Source organism: Nerophis ophidion, linkage group LG14 (assembly GCF_033978795.1).
Source record: "Nerophis ophidion isolate RoL-2023_Sa linkage group LG14, RoL_Noph_v1.0, whole genome shotgun sequence".
NCBI lineage: Eukaryota > Metazoa > Chordata > Actinopteri > Syngnathiformes > Syngnathidae > Nerophis > Nerophis ophidion.
The window spans coordinates 17025974-17041844 of record NC_084624.1 but is presented as its reverse complement, the minus strand read 5'-3'; the positions used below and the strand labels follow the sequence as shown (position 1 = coordinate 17041844).

At 40.4% G+C, this 15871-nt stretch overlaps 1 protein-coding gene across 2 annotated transcripts in view; it reads left to right on the top strand.

Moving 5' to 3' along the window:
• Positions 1–716: 716 nt before the first annotated feature.
• The window catches only part of adat1 (adenosine deaminase tRNA specific 1), a 52750-nt gene continuing 37595 nt past the window's right edge, over positions 717–15871 (top strand). Inside the window, exons 1-3 of one of the 2 annotated variants that reach the window (XM_061920005.1) lie at positions 717–1012; positions 10867–10935; positions 15778–15832. In XM_061920005.1, coding sequence (XP_061775989.1) covers positions 865–1012; positions 10867–10935; positions 15778–15832 — 272 coding nt within the window. In that variant the 5' untranslated portion in view covers positions 717–864. The remainder of the gene's footprint in view (positions 1013–10866; positions 10936–15777; positions 15833–15871) is intronic. The other variant, XM_061920004.1, reaches the window with a different exon arrangement.

Here is a 15871-nt window from a genome sequence, read left to right as displayed (position 1 = left end):
TTTTTTTTTTTAAATCTTGATAGCTTGGAAATTAACACCAATGAGTGAATGCGTGGGTTCCCTCCGGGTACTCCGGCTTTCTCCCACTTCCAAAGACATGCACCTGGGGGTAGGTTGATTGGCAACACTAAATTGGCCCTGTGTGTGAATGTGAGTGTGAATGTTGTCTGTCTATCTATGTTGGCCCTGCGATGAGGTGGCGACTTGTCCAGGGTGTACCCCGCCTTCCGCCCGATTGTAGCTGAGATAGGCGCCAGCACCCCCCGCGACCCCACAAGGGAATAAGCGGTAGAAAATGGATGGATGGATGGATGAGTTGATTGATGATTATTATCACATAATTTATTCGGAAAGCACAAATAACCACAAATAAAGATAGAGAACTATTAACTGCAACATGTAAGTGAAAAAAAACCTCAAACAACATTATGAGTTGTACATTTTCAGATTGTGCTTGTTTTATTTTAAAACAAAGAAAACAATCTGACGTTTTGTTATTTTTAAGTTATCGTGCCGTGATTTTACCAGTTTGGCCCACTTGGGAGTAGATTTTTCTCCATGTGGCCCCTGATCTAAAATGAGTTTGACAGCCCTGCTCTAAATAATATGAAAAGAAAGACAAAACTTGCTACCTTAATCACTTAAATTTAAGGGCTATTTTTATTATTATGTTGGCCAGCAAAAGGTCGCTGGTTCCACTCCTTCTGATGTCGGTGACGTCACATATGTCCCAGTAGAGTTGCCGTAGCGTTTCCGGTTCAGTTCCTTGTTCCTTCGTGTTGTATTTCTATGCCAAGGCGGTAAACAAAAAAAAGTTCTAACGTTCCATTTTTTTTTAAATAATACATTTAGCGTCTAACCAATATGGTGACGGCGGATGAAGTTGCTCAGTTGTGCTACGAGAGCTTTGCCGCGCTTCCCCGCAGGGGGAAGCCTGAGCCCGGCAGAGAGTGGACGCTGCTGGCCGCCGTGGTCAAAATCACCCGAAGTGAAAGTGCAAGTTCTCCCTCAGGTATTTTTGTTATTATTCCAAATCCTTCATTTGTCATTGTTATTAACGCTGCTTGTTGGTAGTTCTTTTATTCCTAGTTATTCCTAGTATAGGCTGACCATTTTCTGAAATCCCAAAAAGAGGACACATATATCTTGTGGGGTACCCATTTGGAAAATGGGGTCCCATGGACGGTATATGTTAAGTTAAAAAAGTTAAAGTACCAATGATTGTCACACACACTAGAGATGCGCGGTGTGCGGTCTCATCCGCGGAGTCCGCGGATAAACCGCGGGTTGGGCGGGTGACATGAGGAATAAATAGATTTTAATTAGATTCGGGCGGGTGGCGGATGAACCATTCGGAAATATTTGTTATACATGGTTCAGGGATTGGTAATCTTTACCACTCAAAGAGCCAATTAGAATTTGTGTCACAAAGCGAAGAAGACAATAGGAGACGCAAACATTCTCTAGAGCAGGGGCGCTCACACTTTTTCTGCAGGTGAGCTACTTTTCAATTGACCAAGTCGAGGAGATCTACCTCATTCCTATTTATAATTTATATTTATTTATTTATGAAAGAGACATTTTTGTTAAGTTAATGGTGTTTAATGATAATACAAACATGTTTAACACACATAGATTCCTTTCTTTCATGAAGACAAGAATATAAGTTGGTGTATTTGATTCTGATGACTTGCATTGATTGGAATTAGACAGTGGTGCTGATAACGTCCGCATTTTCAAATGGAGGAAAAAAAAAAGTCCTCCTTTCTGTCCAATACCACATGAAAGTGGTTGGATTTGGCATCCCATTTGTCCAACTTGCATACTTGTTTTTAAACACTTTGTTATGAGAGTAGCATATGTGTGTGGCCCTTTAATGTCTGGCAGCAGGTGAGTGACGTCAGTGAGTGTGCGGGTGGGCAAGCAAGTGAGAAAGCGGTCGCTGAAGGCGGGGGAGAAATACATTGGCATCAAACTCCGTAGCTTGCTAGCTTGTGCACGCTAGCTTTCTGAGACTCTTATTTTGTTTGCACAGGCAGGATGAAACAGGTCTTTTATGGTGAAGACAGGAACTGTGCAGTCGGTCTTTAGAGTTTGGACAGTAGGTACGGAGTCTCTAGAAATAAAATGTGTTTCTCTGCGTCCGCCCTGTTAGTGATTTTTTTCTTAAATATGAGCTAGCAGCAGCCAGCGTAATCTCACAAGATCCTCGGGTGCCGAGAATGTCAAACAACTGACGAAAGTGAAGTCTTCGTATGATTGATGATTGCTCATTCTTATGTCTATTTTTTAATGCCTGGCTTGAGATCGACTGACAAACCCTCCGAGATCGACCAGTCGATCGCGATCGACGTAATGCCCACCCCTGCTCTAGAATGACAGCCGGCAGTCACCCAGTTAACAAGTATTAGGGCGTGCTATGAGGCCATCACCTTTGACACCTTCAACAACATGTAAGAACCGTTTACCAGTCCAGCAACATGTTGTGTGTGGCTTCCGCAGACACACGCACACGACTGCAAGGCATACTGGGTGACACAGAGTACACTAATGGTTGTGATATAAACAATTCAACACTCTTAGTAATATGCGCCACGCTGTGAAGCCACACCAAACAAGAATGAAAAACACATTTCGGGAGAACATCCCCACAGTAACACAACATAAACGCAACAGAACAAATGCCCAGAATCCTTTGCATCTATGACAATTCCTGACTATTTTATATACCCCGCTAGCAGCAAACCCCCCACCCCCCGTGCGTCGGTAAGGTGGGCGGGGTTGGGGGCGCGGGGGTGTAAAATATATCCGGGAAGTGTCGCGGATGCAAAGGATTCTGGGTATTTGTTGTGTTGCGTTTATGTTGTGTTACTGTGAGGATGTTCTCCCGAAATGTGTTTTTAATTCTTGTTTGGTGTGGCTTCACAGCGTGGCGCATATTAGTAAGAGTGTTAAAATTGTTTTTATCACAACCATCAGTGTACTCTGTATCACCCAGTATGCCTTTCAAACTTGTAAGTATGATTGGGTAAGCTGCATACAACATGTTGCTGGACTGGTAAACTGTTGAATGTTGTTGAAGGTGTCAAAGGCAATGGCTTCACAGCAAGCCCTTATTCCTCTCATCAGAATGAACACCATTAGATATTCGCGAGAACGTTAGCGGCTCCCATTGTCTTCTTTACTCTGTGAAACGGGTTTAAATAGCTCTTTGAATGGTAAAGGTGGCCGACCTCTGATTTATTTTAACGGGCGGGTGGTGGGCGGTTACGGTTCTGATAAAATGTTGGTTCGGGTGGACGGCGGGTGGATGACGACTTTGGAGATGCGGTTGCGGATGATATAATTGCCTATCTGCGCATCTCTAACACACACACTAAGTGTGGCAAAATTATTCTCTGCATTTGACCCATCACCCTTGATCACCCCCTGGGAGGTGAGGGGAGGGGAGCAGTGGGCAGCAGCGGTGCCGCGAACAGGAATCATTTTTGGTGATTTAACCCCCAATTCCAACCCTTAATGCTGAGTGCCAAGCAGGGAGGTAATGGGTCCCATTTTTATAGTCTTTGGTGTGACTCAGCCGGGGTTTGAACTCACGATCTACCGATATCAGGGCTAGCAAAATTCCCATCAAGGACCCCTACTTGATGGGGTCCATGATGGACCCCATGAAGTCATAAAAATGGGGTCCCACAGTACATTTTTGGGGTTCCACTTCTTTGTACGCATTTTGAAAACAAATGATAAACATATGCATCATACTTTTTATATCTCACATTATCTACTGTGTTTTGGAAAAAGGTTTTCATAAACCAGTGGTTCTTAACTAGGGTTCGATCAAACCCTCGGGGTTCGGTGAATCGACCTCAGGGGTTCGGCTGAGGTCAAAACAAACCCTATTATTCGTGTAAATAAAAACTTCTCCCTGTCGGCGTATTACGGATACGGCAACAGCTGATTGATTTTCAGGTGTGTAATTTGTTGTGAGTTTATGCACTGTCTTAGTTTTTTTGTTTGAACAAGGCGATGTTCATGCACGGTTAATTTTGTGCACCAGTAAAAAAAAAAATATGCCAACACTTTACTGTAGGGAACATATTCACCATTAATTAGTTGCTTATTAACATGCAAATTAGTAACATATTGGCTCTTAACTAGTCATTAGGTACTAATTAATGCCTTATTCGGCATGGCCTTATTATAACCCTAACCCTGACCCTAACCCTAACCAAATAACTCTAAATTAAGTCTTTACTACTTAGAATATGTTCCCCTGTTGTCCAAAAAACTCTAAATTAAGTCTTTGTTACTTAGAATATGTTCTCCATACAAAAGTGTTACCAAAAACATACAACTTTGTCTCGAATTTGGGGGAAAAAAAATTGTTTTTTTCATTAAAGAAGGGTTCAGTGAATGCGCATATGAAACTAGTGGGGTTCGGTACCTCCAACAAGGTTAAGAACCACATTCATAAACGTTACTTAAAGGTCTACTGAAATGAGATATTCTTATTCAAACGGGGATAGCAGGTCCATCCTATGTGTCATACTTGATCATTTTGCGATATTGCCATATTTTTGCTGGAAGGATTTAGTAGAGAATGTCGACGATAAAGTTCGCAACTTTTGGTGCTGATGAAAAAGCCTTGTCTCTACCGAAGTCGCAGACGATGACGTCACAAGGGTGAGGGCTCCTCACGTCCTCACATTGTTTTTAATGGGAGCCTCCAGCAGCAAGAGCTATTCGGACCGAGAAAACAACAATTTCCCCATTAATTTGAGCGAGGATGAAAGAATCGTGTTTGAGGATATTGATAGCGACGGACTACAAAAAATAAAAATAAAAAATCAAGTTAAAAAAAAAACCCAACATGATTGCATTGGGACGGATTCAGATGTTTTTAGACACATTTACTAGGATAATTCTGGAAAATCCCTTATCTTTCTATTGTGTTGCTAGCGTTTTAGTGAGATTAAATAGTACCTGATAGTCGGAGGGGTGTGTCCACGGGTGTCTTGAGGCCAGTGTCTGAGGGAAGTCGACGGCAGATACAAGGACGGCGCAAACTCCACAGATCTCCAGTAAGAGGCGACTTTTTACCACAGTTTTCTCACCGAAACCTGCCGGTTGACAAGTGGTCGGGATCCATGTTCGCTTGACCGCTCCGATCCATAGTAAAGCTTCATCTCCAGGAATTTTAAACATGGAATCATCAATGTTTTCACAAAGATAAAATAAGTCATATTTTTGGTTTGTTTAATAGTTAAAACAAATTTACATTATTGCAATCAGTTGATATAACATTGTCCTTTACAATTATAAAAGCTTTTAAAAAAATCTACTACTCTGCTAGCATGACAGCAGACTGGGGTAGATCCTGGTAAAATCCTATGTATTGAATGAATACAGAATCGTTTTGAATCGGAAAAATATCGTTTTTGAATCGTGAATCGCGTTGAATCGAAAAAATCACTATATATTCGAATCGCGACCCCAACCATCGATATTGAATCGAATCGTGTGACACCCAAAGATTCGCAGCCCTGCTAGTTACTATGGTAATGTAATTAGTTACTCCGGTAATCTATGTCACAGCAGCTCAGATGAGGCACCATGCAGTGTGGGTGGGGAGCGTTTCCACAGAGTGTTACCAGAGCGGCCAGCCTGAAATGCGGGTGTCAGGCACATACGCGGAAGGAGATTTTTACAACAAAGTTGTAAAGCTTGGTGATATATAAGATGTATCAGATTGTAGGTGGGTTTATTTTTTTACCCTTCACGTTCATATTTCGTTGTTCGTCGCATTTTTGTTGTGTTTCGCTTGAATGTAAAATATGTCAATCGAGTGGGGGTGTGACATTCATATGTTGTCAATATTCAGTGTTTTATCGCTCATAGTTCATATTGTAAATCCCACATTCTTTATTTTCATGTACATTCTGGATGTTTCATTCAGTAAGAAAAATTACAATTCCAATCCGTGTTTTAAGGCGGTCTCTCATAATATTTTTAGCATTCAATCAGACATTATTGTGAGGTTTTGTATTAGTGCTCCTAATAATGTATATACCGGCCCCTAGACACATTTTTTCCCTCTAAATTTGGCCCCTGAGTCTAAATAATTGCACAGTTCTGCTATATACTGTACACGTCAGTTTGTTCTACTTCCATCCATTTCCTACCGCTTGTCCCTTTTGGGGTCGCTGGAGCCTTTCTCAGCTGCATTCGGGCGGAAGGCAAGCCACGCCCTTGACAAGGGGAGTTTTTTTCCACTTCAATTTGATTACCGTATTTTTCGGAGTATAAGTCGCTCCAGAGTATAAGTCGCACCTGCCAAAAATGCATAATAAAGAAGGGAAAAAACATATATAAATCGCACTGGAGTATAAGTCACATTTTTGGGGGAAATTTATTTGATAAAACCCAACACCAAGAATAGATATTTGAAAGGCAATTTAAAATAAATAAAGATTAGTGAACAACAGGCTGAATAAGTGTACGTTATATGACGCATAAATAACCAACTGAGAAGGTGCCTGGTATGTCAACGTAACATATTTTGGTAAGAGTCATTCAAATAACAAGGGCCAAATTAAATTACACGGCGGGCCAGATTTGGCCCGCGGGCCAGAGTTTGACACCCATGGTTTAACACATGATGTGAACGACTTATCAGTATCACACATGTAAAAGGGGTAGTATAAAATAAGCAAGAGTGTGTGAAGTGATTTATTTTTATATAGCGCGTTTCCCTAGAGACTCAAAGCTACATTTAAACCAGTGCAGGTGGCACTGGGTCAAGTGTCTTGCCCAAGGACACCTTGGCAGTGACTAGGATGGTGGAGGCAGGGATCAAATCTGAAATTCTTAAATTGCTGGCACGGCCACTCTACCAACCAAGCCACTCCACCCCCCCAACTCTTTTTCTTCCTACTAAACTAAGCACTTAGTTATTTAACTCTTTCTCTCAATACAGGGGTGTCATACTCATTTTAATCTCAGGGGCCGCATGGAGGAAATCTGTGCAAACTATTAAAATCATGGCCTTAAAACTAAAAAATAAATACTTCTTATTGTTTTCTTTGGCCAAAAATAGAACAAACACATTCTGAAAATATTACAATAGAGATATTGGGAAAAATATCTGCAGCGGTAAAGTTTAGATCCATGAAGGAAAGAAGAAAGTGAATGAATGTTTACAACTGAATACATTCACATATGCATAAAAATCAGTGCCGGACCGTGCGTTTCCCACCAAGGGGATCTCCGACTTCAAGGAATACCTCTCAAAATACCATAATTGATGTCACTACATGACCATTGCTGGAGAAATACTATACAGGACCACATTTACACCCTACTGGGCATTAAAACACATCAAAGATATACAAAACGGGTTATTTTCTGCCGCATATAAAAGAAAAATTAAAACGCATCGGCAATTAAAACCTACTGTAAATTTCTCTGCTTGGCTTATGCAACTTCATCAATAAAGTTTGATTCAGAGTACACACTTCTCAAAGATATATTAACCATTTTGACCACATGATGGCGACAAATACACATTTAACAATGTTTATTAAATGACAAGCATGACACACTTTAACAACAAGAGTTTACAACTTTTAGTTGTAGCAGAACATCTACAGTCAACAACTTGTGATCTGATTGGCTTTCGCAATTGTCTCTCAACTTTATGTGTTCAACAATGATGGCATATTGGTGCGTGGCGCAGCGGGATAGTGGCCGTGCGCAACCCGAGTGTCCCTGGTTCAAATCCCACCTAGTACCAACCTCGTCACGTCCGTTGTGTCCTGAGCAAGACACTTCACCCTTGCTCCTGATGGGTGCTGGTTAGCACCTTGCATGGCAGCTCCCTCCATCAGTGTGTGAATGTGTGTGTGAATGGGTAAATGTGGAAGTAGTGTCAAAGCGCTTTGAGTAACTTGAAGGTAGAAAAGCGCTATACAAGTACAACCCATTCATTTTATCATTTATCTGCAAACGGTCCCGATGACTATCCAATCACAGGATGCGTAAATGTCACGTTCAATGTGAGGTCATCTTGAACAGGCTTGGGCAATTATTTTGACTTGGGGGCCACATTTAGAGAGAAAAGTGTGTCTGGGGGTCGGTTATTTATTTTTAGGAACACTAATACAAAACCTCATAATGTCTGATTGAATGCTAAAAACGTTATAACAGACCGCCTTAAAAAAACGGAATGGAATTACGTTGGGCGGTTTAGCTCGGTTGGTAGAGCAGCCGTGCCAGCAACTAGGGACGGCGTAGCGCAGTGGGAGAGTGGCCGTGCGCAACCCGGGGGACCCGGGTTCAAGTCCCACCTAGTACCAACCTCGTCACGTCCGTTGTGTCCTGAGCAAGACACTTCACCCTTGCTCCTGATGGGTGCTGGTTAGCGCCTTGCTTGGCAGCTCCCTCCATCAGTGTGTGAATGTGTGTGTGAATGGGTAAATGTGGAAGTAGTGTCAAAGCGCTTTGAGTACCTTCAAGGTAGAAAAGCGCTATACAAGTACAACCCATTTATCATTTATTTATTTAACTTGAGGGTTGCAGGTTCGATTCTCGCTTCCGCCATCCTAGTCAATGCCGTTGTGTCCTTGGGCAAGACACTTTAACCACCTGCTTCCAGTGCCACCCACACTGGTTTAAATGTAACTTAGATATTGGGTTTCACTATGTAAAGCGCTTTGAGTCACTAGAGAAAAGCGCTATATAAATATAATTCACGCTATATAAATATAATTCACAATTTTACATTTTTCTAAGAACAATAAAACACTGAATATTGACAAAATACGAACGTCACACCCCCTTTCGATCGACATATTTTACAATCAAGTGAAACTCAAACAAAAATGCAGGGTACAAAATAAATCCACTTACAATCTGATACATCAGATACATCACGAAGCTTTAGAACTTTTTTGTGAAAATCTCCTTCCGTTGTCTGTGGAAACGCTTTCCACCCACACTGCTTGGTGCCTTGTCTGAGTTGCTGTGACGTAGATTACCATAGTAACTAATTAGATGACCATAGTAACTAATTAGATTATTGTAGTAACTAATTAGATTACCATAGTAACTGGTATGTCATCCAAAAGTGCAGATTCCAACCATTGAAAGACTTAGTATAGTTGAGGATTTACGGTCATTAGAAAACATGATTGCACATCATAATGGCAGCTACATTTTACATCTAAAACAATTATTTGGGAATGTCCGGCGGGCCAGATTGAAAAGATTAACGGGCCGCGTGTGGCCCCCGGGCCTTAATTTGCCCAGGTCTGATCTAGAAGGCCTTACTGACAACAATTTGTGATCTGATTGGCTACCGCAACTGTCAATCACTGTATGTCCCCGGTCGCTTAGAGTGCACGGATGCGGGCATTGTTGATTCTGAAGGCATCTGGCAGATTTGGTACAGCATGGCAACATAAGCGAACTGATTTCTGATTGGATACAAAATAAAACTATAAACAACATCACTACGTGAAGAGAATATGAATAATTTTAGATATTTAGGTAATTAGATGAAAAAAATAATTGTATCTTTAATTATGATCATGATTTTTGGTTATGTTAGGCCAGCTGAGATAACAATTTTTTTCTTTTGTGTTATTTTTTAAAATAAATTAAGTAACGTTTTGGTCTGGACTCTCGCGGCTGTGTTGGATCCATTATGGATTGAATTTTCACAGTATCATGTTAGACCCGCTCGACATCCATTGCTTTCATCCTCTCCAAGGTTCTCATAGTCATCATTGTCACCGACGTCCCACTGGGTGTGAGTTTTCCTTGCCCTTATGTGGGCCTACCGAGGATGTCGTAGTGGTTTGTGTTGTGGTTTGTGCAGCCCTTTGAGACACTAGTGATTTAGGGCTATATAAGTAAACATTGATTGATTGAACGTTTATGACAACCTTTTTCCAAAACACAATGTAGAATGTGAGATATAACAGGATAATGCATACATGTATCATTTGTTTTGAAAACGGTTACCATAAAAAGTAGGACCCTAAAAATTTGCTGTGGGACCCCATTTTGAAAATTCCTAGAGCCAACAATGATGGCATATTGGTGCGTGCAAAACAGTAGCAGCTGTGGCCTGCGGACCGGTTCTAATACTAATAAAATATCATCCAGGGGGCCATAGATCATTCATTCGGGCCATGACCTTGACACCCTTGTCCCAGTACGTAACGCAGCAATAGGAACTAGGTTGCAACCATTTTGTACAAACAATCCAGTTTCTACTTGCAAAGCTTTTATTGCAGTATGTAGTCCGTGCACATTACTTTAAAATGTGCGTGGGTTTTCCTGCGGGTACTCCAGCTCCCTCTCACCTCCAAAGAAATGCACATGGAGATAGGTTGATTGGCAACACTAGATTTGCCTTAGTGTGTGAATGTGAGTGTGTATGTTGTCCGTCTATCTGTGTTGGCCCTGTGATGAAGCCGCGACTTGTCCATGGTGTTCCTCGCCTTCCGCCCGATTGTAGCTGAGATCGGCACCAGTGCCCCTCCGCGACCACAAACGGAATAAGCGGTAGAAAATGGATGGATATTCTTCAAAATGTAATAAACAACAAATATATAGCAATAAGGATGGATATGGAATAAACAACAAATATATAGCAATAAGGATAGACAGATAGATAGATAGATAGTAATTTATTGATTCCTTCAGGAGAGTTCCTCCAAGGTCCAATGTATCAAGAAAAGGCTGATATGTTAATGCAATTAAAAGATAAAAATATGCTTCATCATCGATGTTAACTCTAAATCAATTTAAATGGAAATTTGTCACAATTTTTGAAATCCTCATGTTGCTTTTATCTTGTAGTTGAAAAAGAAGTGCTGTCCCTTGGAACTGGTACCAAATGCATCGGAAAAACAACCATGAGTCCAAAAGGTGGGTGTCTTATTTTCTTTCATGTATTTATATATATATATATATATTAGGGCTGTGAATCTTTGGGTGTCCCACAATTCGATTAGATATCGATTCTTGGGGTCGCGATTCGATTATATATCGATATTTTTTTTTTTCGATTCAACGCGATTCTCGATTCAAAAACGATATTTTTTTCCGATTCAAAACGATTCTGTATTCATTCAATACATAGGATTTCACCAGGATCTACTCTACCCCAGTCTGCTGACATGCAAGCAGAGTAGTATATTTTTTGGAAAAAGCTTTTATAATTGTAAAGGACAATGTTTTATCAACGGATTGCAAAAATGTAAATTTGTTTTAACTATTAAACGAACCAAAAATATGACTTATTTTAGCTTTGTGAAAACATTGGACACAGTGTGTTGTCAAGCTTATGAGATGCGATGCAAGTGTAAGCCACTGTGACACTATTCTTTTTTAATTTTTTTTATTTTTTATAAATGTCTAATGATAATGTCAATGAGGGATTTTTAATCACTGCTATGCTGAAATTATAACTAATATTGATACTACGGATGCACCGGTAACCGAATATATTCGGCCGAATATAGCAAAAAAAGCCACATTCGGCCTTCGGTGGAACGAGTTAAATGCAAGGCCGAATAGTGGCGTGTGACGCAATGACACAATTTTTGGACGCGGTGACGTTGTAACCAGGCGCCTTCGGAAAAATGTCAGCAGTTTGGAGATATTTTAAAGTGTCGAAAAGTGACAAAAGTATTGCAGTTTGCAATGAATGTTCAGCCAAACTGCCTCGAGGAGGTGCCTCGTGGCCGATGTCTTTGAGAGGACGAAAAAGTTTGCGACTGACAATGCCAAAGCAAACGGAATTACAAAGAAGGTAATGGAGTTTATGGCTTTGGATGATCAACCGTTTAGTGTTGTGGAGGACACTGACTTTCGGAGACTCATGGAGCACATTGAGCCCCGTTACACGATACCGAGCAGACGGTATTTCTCTGATGTGTGCTCTTTACATTGTGTGTGTGCTGTTTACATTTTTAGCCTGTTGTGTAGGCTACCTGTATAAGTGTATGAGGTTACAAGCACACACTTAATTGAGATTTACTTGAGCCTTCTGTTTACATTATTAGTCTATCTACTGTGGCTAAGCAGACTTTTGCCAAAAGGACAATAATTCATTTGTTGTGGGTTTATCCACTTTAATGCACTTTTTTTTTTTTGGAATGCACGTTTTGTTTTAAGGCCTAATATAAATGAAAAACTTTGTGCTTTTTTTGAAAAAGCAAAGGCTACTGGAATATTAAAAAAATGTCAATATTCAATGAAAATGTACTTTTATTTAAAAAACATGTCTAAAAATGTATTGTAGGCTATTTATGCAATATAAAAAAAAATTGTGAAAAACTGCATTCATTATTTGGTATTCAGTATTCGGCCTTCGGCCAAGCTTTTAAATTTTATTCGGCTTCGGCCACAAATTTTCATTTCGGTGCATCCCTAATTGATACTGTTGTCGACAATATTCATTTTTGTTTCACTACTTTTGTTTTGTTCTGTGTCATGTTTGTGTTTTCTTTCAATTACTCTGTTTATTGCAGTTCTGAGTGTTGCTGGGTCAGGTTTGGTTTTGGAATTGGATTGCATTTTTATGGTATTGCTGTTTATTAATTTGTTGGAAAAAAAATAAAAAATTTAAAAATCGATTTAAAAAAAAAAAGAGAATCAATTCTGAATCGCACAACATGGGAATCACGATTCGTATTCGAATCGATTTTTTTACCACACCCCTAATATATATATATATATATGTATATATGGGACGGCGTGGCGCAGTGGAAGAGTGGCCGTGCGCAACCCGAGGGTCCCTGGTCCAATCCCCATCTAGTACCAACCTCGTCACGTCCGTTGTGTCCTGAGCAAGACACTTCACCTGATGGGTGCTGGTTAGCGCCTTGCATGGCAGCTCCCTCCATTAGTGTGTGAATGTGTGTGTGAATGGGTAAATGTGGAAGTTGTGTCAAAGCGCTTTGAGTACCTTGAAGGTAGAAAAGCGCTATACAAGTACAACCCATTTATTTATTTATATATATATATATATATATATATATGTGTGTATACTGTGTATATATGTATATATATATATATATATATATGTCATGTCTTTGTGATCATGTTTTGTTTAGTTGTGTTAGATTAGTTCCTGTTTTTTCACTCTATCGATCAATCAATCAATGTGTACTTATATAGCCCTAAATCACTAGTGTCTCAAAGGGCTGCACAAACCACAACACAAACAAATACAACATTCTCGGTAGGCCCACATAAGGGCAAGCAAAACTCACACCCAGTGGGACGTCGGTGACAATGATGACTATGAGAACCTTGGAGAGGACGAAAGCAATGGATGTCGAGGGGGTCTAACATGATACTGTGAAAGTTCAATCCATAATGGATCCAATACAGCCGCGAGAGTCCAGTCCAAAGCGGATCCAACACAGCAGCGAAAGTCCGGTTCACAGGGGAGCCAGCAGGAAACCATCCCAAGCGGAGGCGGATCAGCAGCGCAGGGATGTCCCAAGCCGATACACAGGCGAGCGGTCCATCCTGGGTCCCGACTCCAGTTCGTCATCCATGGCCACCGGATCGGACCGGACCCCCTCCACAAGGGAGAGTGTGACATAGGAGTAAAAGAAAAGAAATGGCAGATCAACTGGTCTAAAAAAGGGAGTGTATTTAAAGGCTAGAGTATACAAATGAGTTTTAAGGTGAGACTTAAATGCTTCTACTGAGGGGGCATCTCGAACTGTCACCGGGAGGGCATTCCAGAGTACTGGAGCCCGAAATGAAAACGCTCTATAGCCCGCAGATTTTTTTGGGCTTTGGGTATCACTAATAAGCCGGAGTCCTTTGAACGCAGATTTCTTGCCGGGACATATGGTACAATAAAATCGGCAAGATAGGATGGAGCTAGACCATGTAGTATTTTATACGTAAGTAGTAAAACGTTAAAGTCACATCTTAAGTGCACAGGAAGCCAATGTAGGTGAGCCAGTACAGGCGTAATGTGATCAAACTTTCTTGTTCTTGTCAAAAGTCTAGCAGCCGCATTTTGTACCAACTGTAATCTTTTAATGCTAGACATGGGGAGACCCGAAAATCACACGTTACAGTAATCGAGGCGAGACGTAACAAACGCATGGATAATGATCTCAGGGTCTTTAGCGGACAGTGGAGCGAATTTTAGTGATATTACGGAGATGAAAGAAGGCCGTTTTAGTAATGCTTTTAATGTGTGGCTCAAAGGAGAGAGTTGGGTCGAAGATAATACTCAGATTCTTTACCGAGTCGCCTTGTTTAATTTTTTGGTTGTCAAATGTTAAAGTTGTATTATTAAATAGAGGTCGGTGTCTAGCAGGACCGATAACCAGCATTTCCGTTTTTTTGGCTTTGAGTTGCAAAAAGTTAGTGGACATCCATTGTTTAATTTCATTAAGACACTGAAGGCATCAAAACTATGAATGAACACATGTGCAGTTAGTTATGTACTTAACAAAAAAGGTAAAATAACTGAAAACATGTTTTATACTCTAGTTTCTTCAAAATAGCCACCCTTTGCTCTGATTACTGCTGTGCACACTCTTGGCATTCTCTAGATGAGCTTTAAGCACACTTGTGAAGTGAAAACCATTTCAGGTGACAAGCTCATCAAAATAATCTATTGTTTTGTTTCCATGCCAACCCATTAGTTTTCACCTGTCCCACCTGTTGCCAATCACCACGTCACTTTTTAAACCTGTAGTTGCCAGGCAGTCAGCCTGGCGACATCACCCTCTATCCCCTTCTACTCACACTCTTCACACGCTTGCTATCTATGCCGATGATCCATGCCCGTATATCGTTCCAAGTAAGTTATCGTTATTAATGTCATATATTTAAAGTTTTGTTTACATGTCCATAGTTTACGTTATAGAAATAGTTTTGTTTTCATAGCCAAGTTTGTTCTCCGCCTTGTGCGCGCCTTTTGTTTGTTCCTTTTTATAGTATAATTAAAAGATGTCATTACCTTCACGCCATGTACGGTCCAATCGTTTTGCACCACGGGAAAATAATGTTTGGGCACATCTTCTTTCAATGCGTTTTCTTTATTTTCATGACCATTTACATTGCAGATTTTCACTGAAGGCCTCAAAACCATAAGTGAACACATGTGGAGATATGTACGTAACAAAAAAAAAGGTGAAATAACTAAAAACATGTTTTATATTCTAGTTTCTTCAAAATAGCCACCCTTTGCTATGAATACTGCTTTTCACACTCTTGGAATTCTCTTGATGAGCTTCACAAGGTATGTCACCTGAAATGGTTTTCACTTCACAAGTGTGCTTAAAGCTCATCTAGAGAATGCCAAGAGTGTGCACAGCAGTAATCAGAGCAAAGGGTGGCTATTTTGAAGAAACTAGAGTATAAAACATGTTTTCAGTTATTTTACCCTTTTTGTTAAGTACATAACTAACTGCACAAGTGTTCATTCATAGTTTTGATGCCTTCAGTGACAATTTACAATAGTCATGAAAATAATGAAAACACATTGAATGAGAAGGTGTGTCCAAACTTTTAGCCTGTACTGTATATATATTTAAAAAAAATATGTATATATATATGTATGGTTACTTTTAATGCAATCGGCTTTTCGGCACTAGGCCAAATTGTTTTAGCCATATGCGGCCTCCAAGTCAAAAGGTTTTGACACCCCAGTTTTAAACGATGGTGGATGGACAAGTGCTCTAGAAGCAGGAGCATCCTCTGAAATGCAGGTTTCTCATGTGTCATCAGGAGACGTGCTCAATGACAGCCATGCGGAAGTCATCGCAAGAAGAGGGTGTGTCAGGTGTGTACGTCATCAGTTGGCATATATGATTTGCAAAGG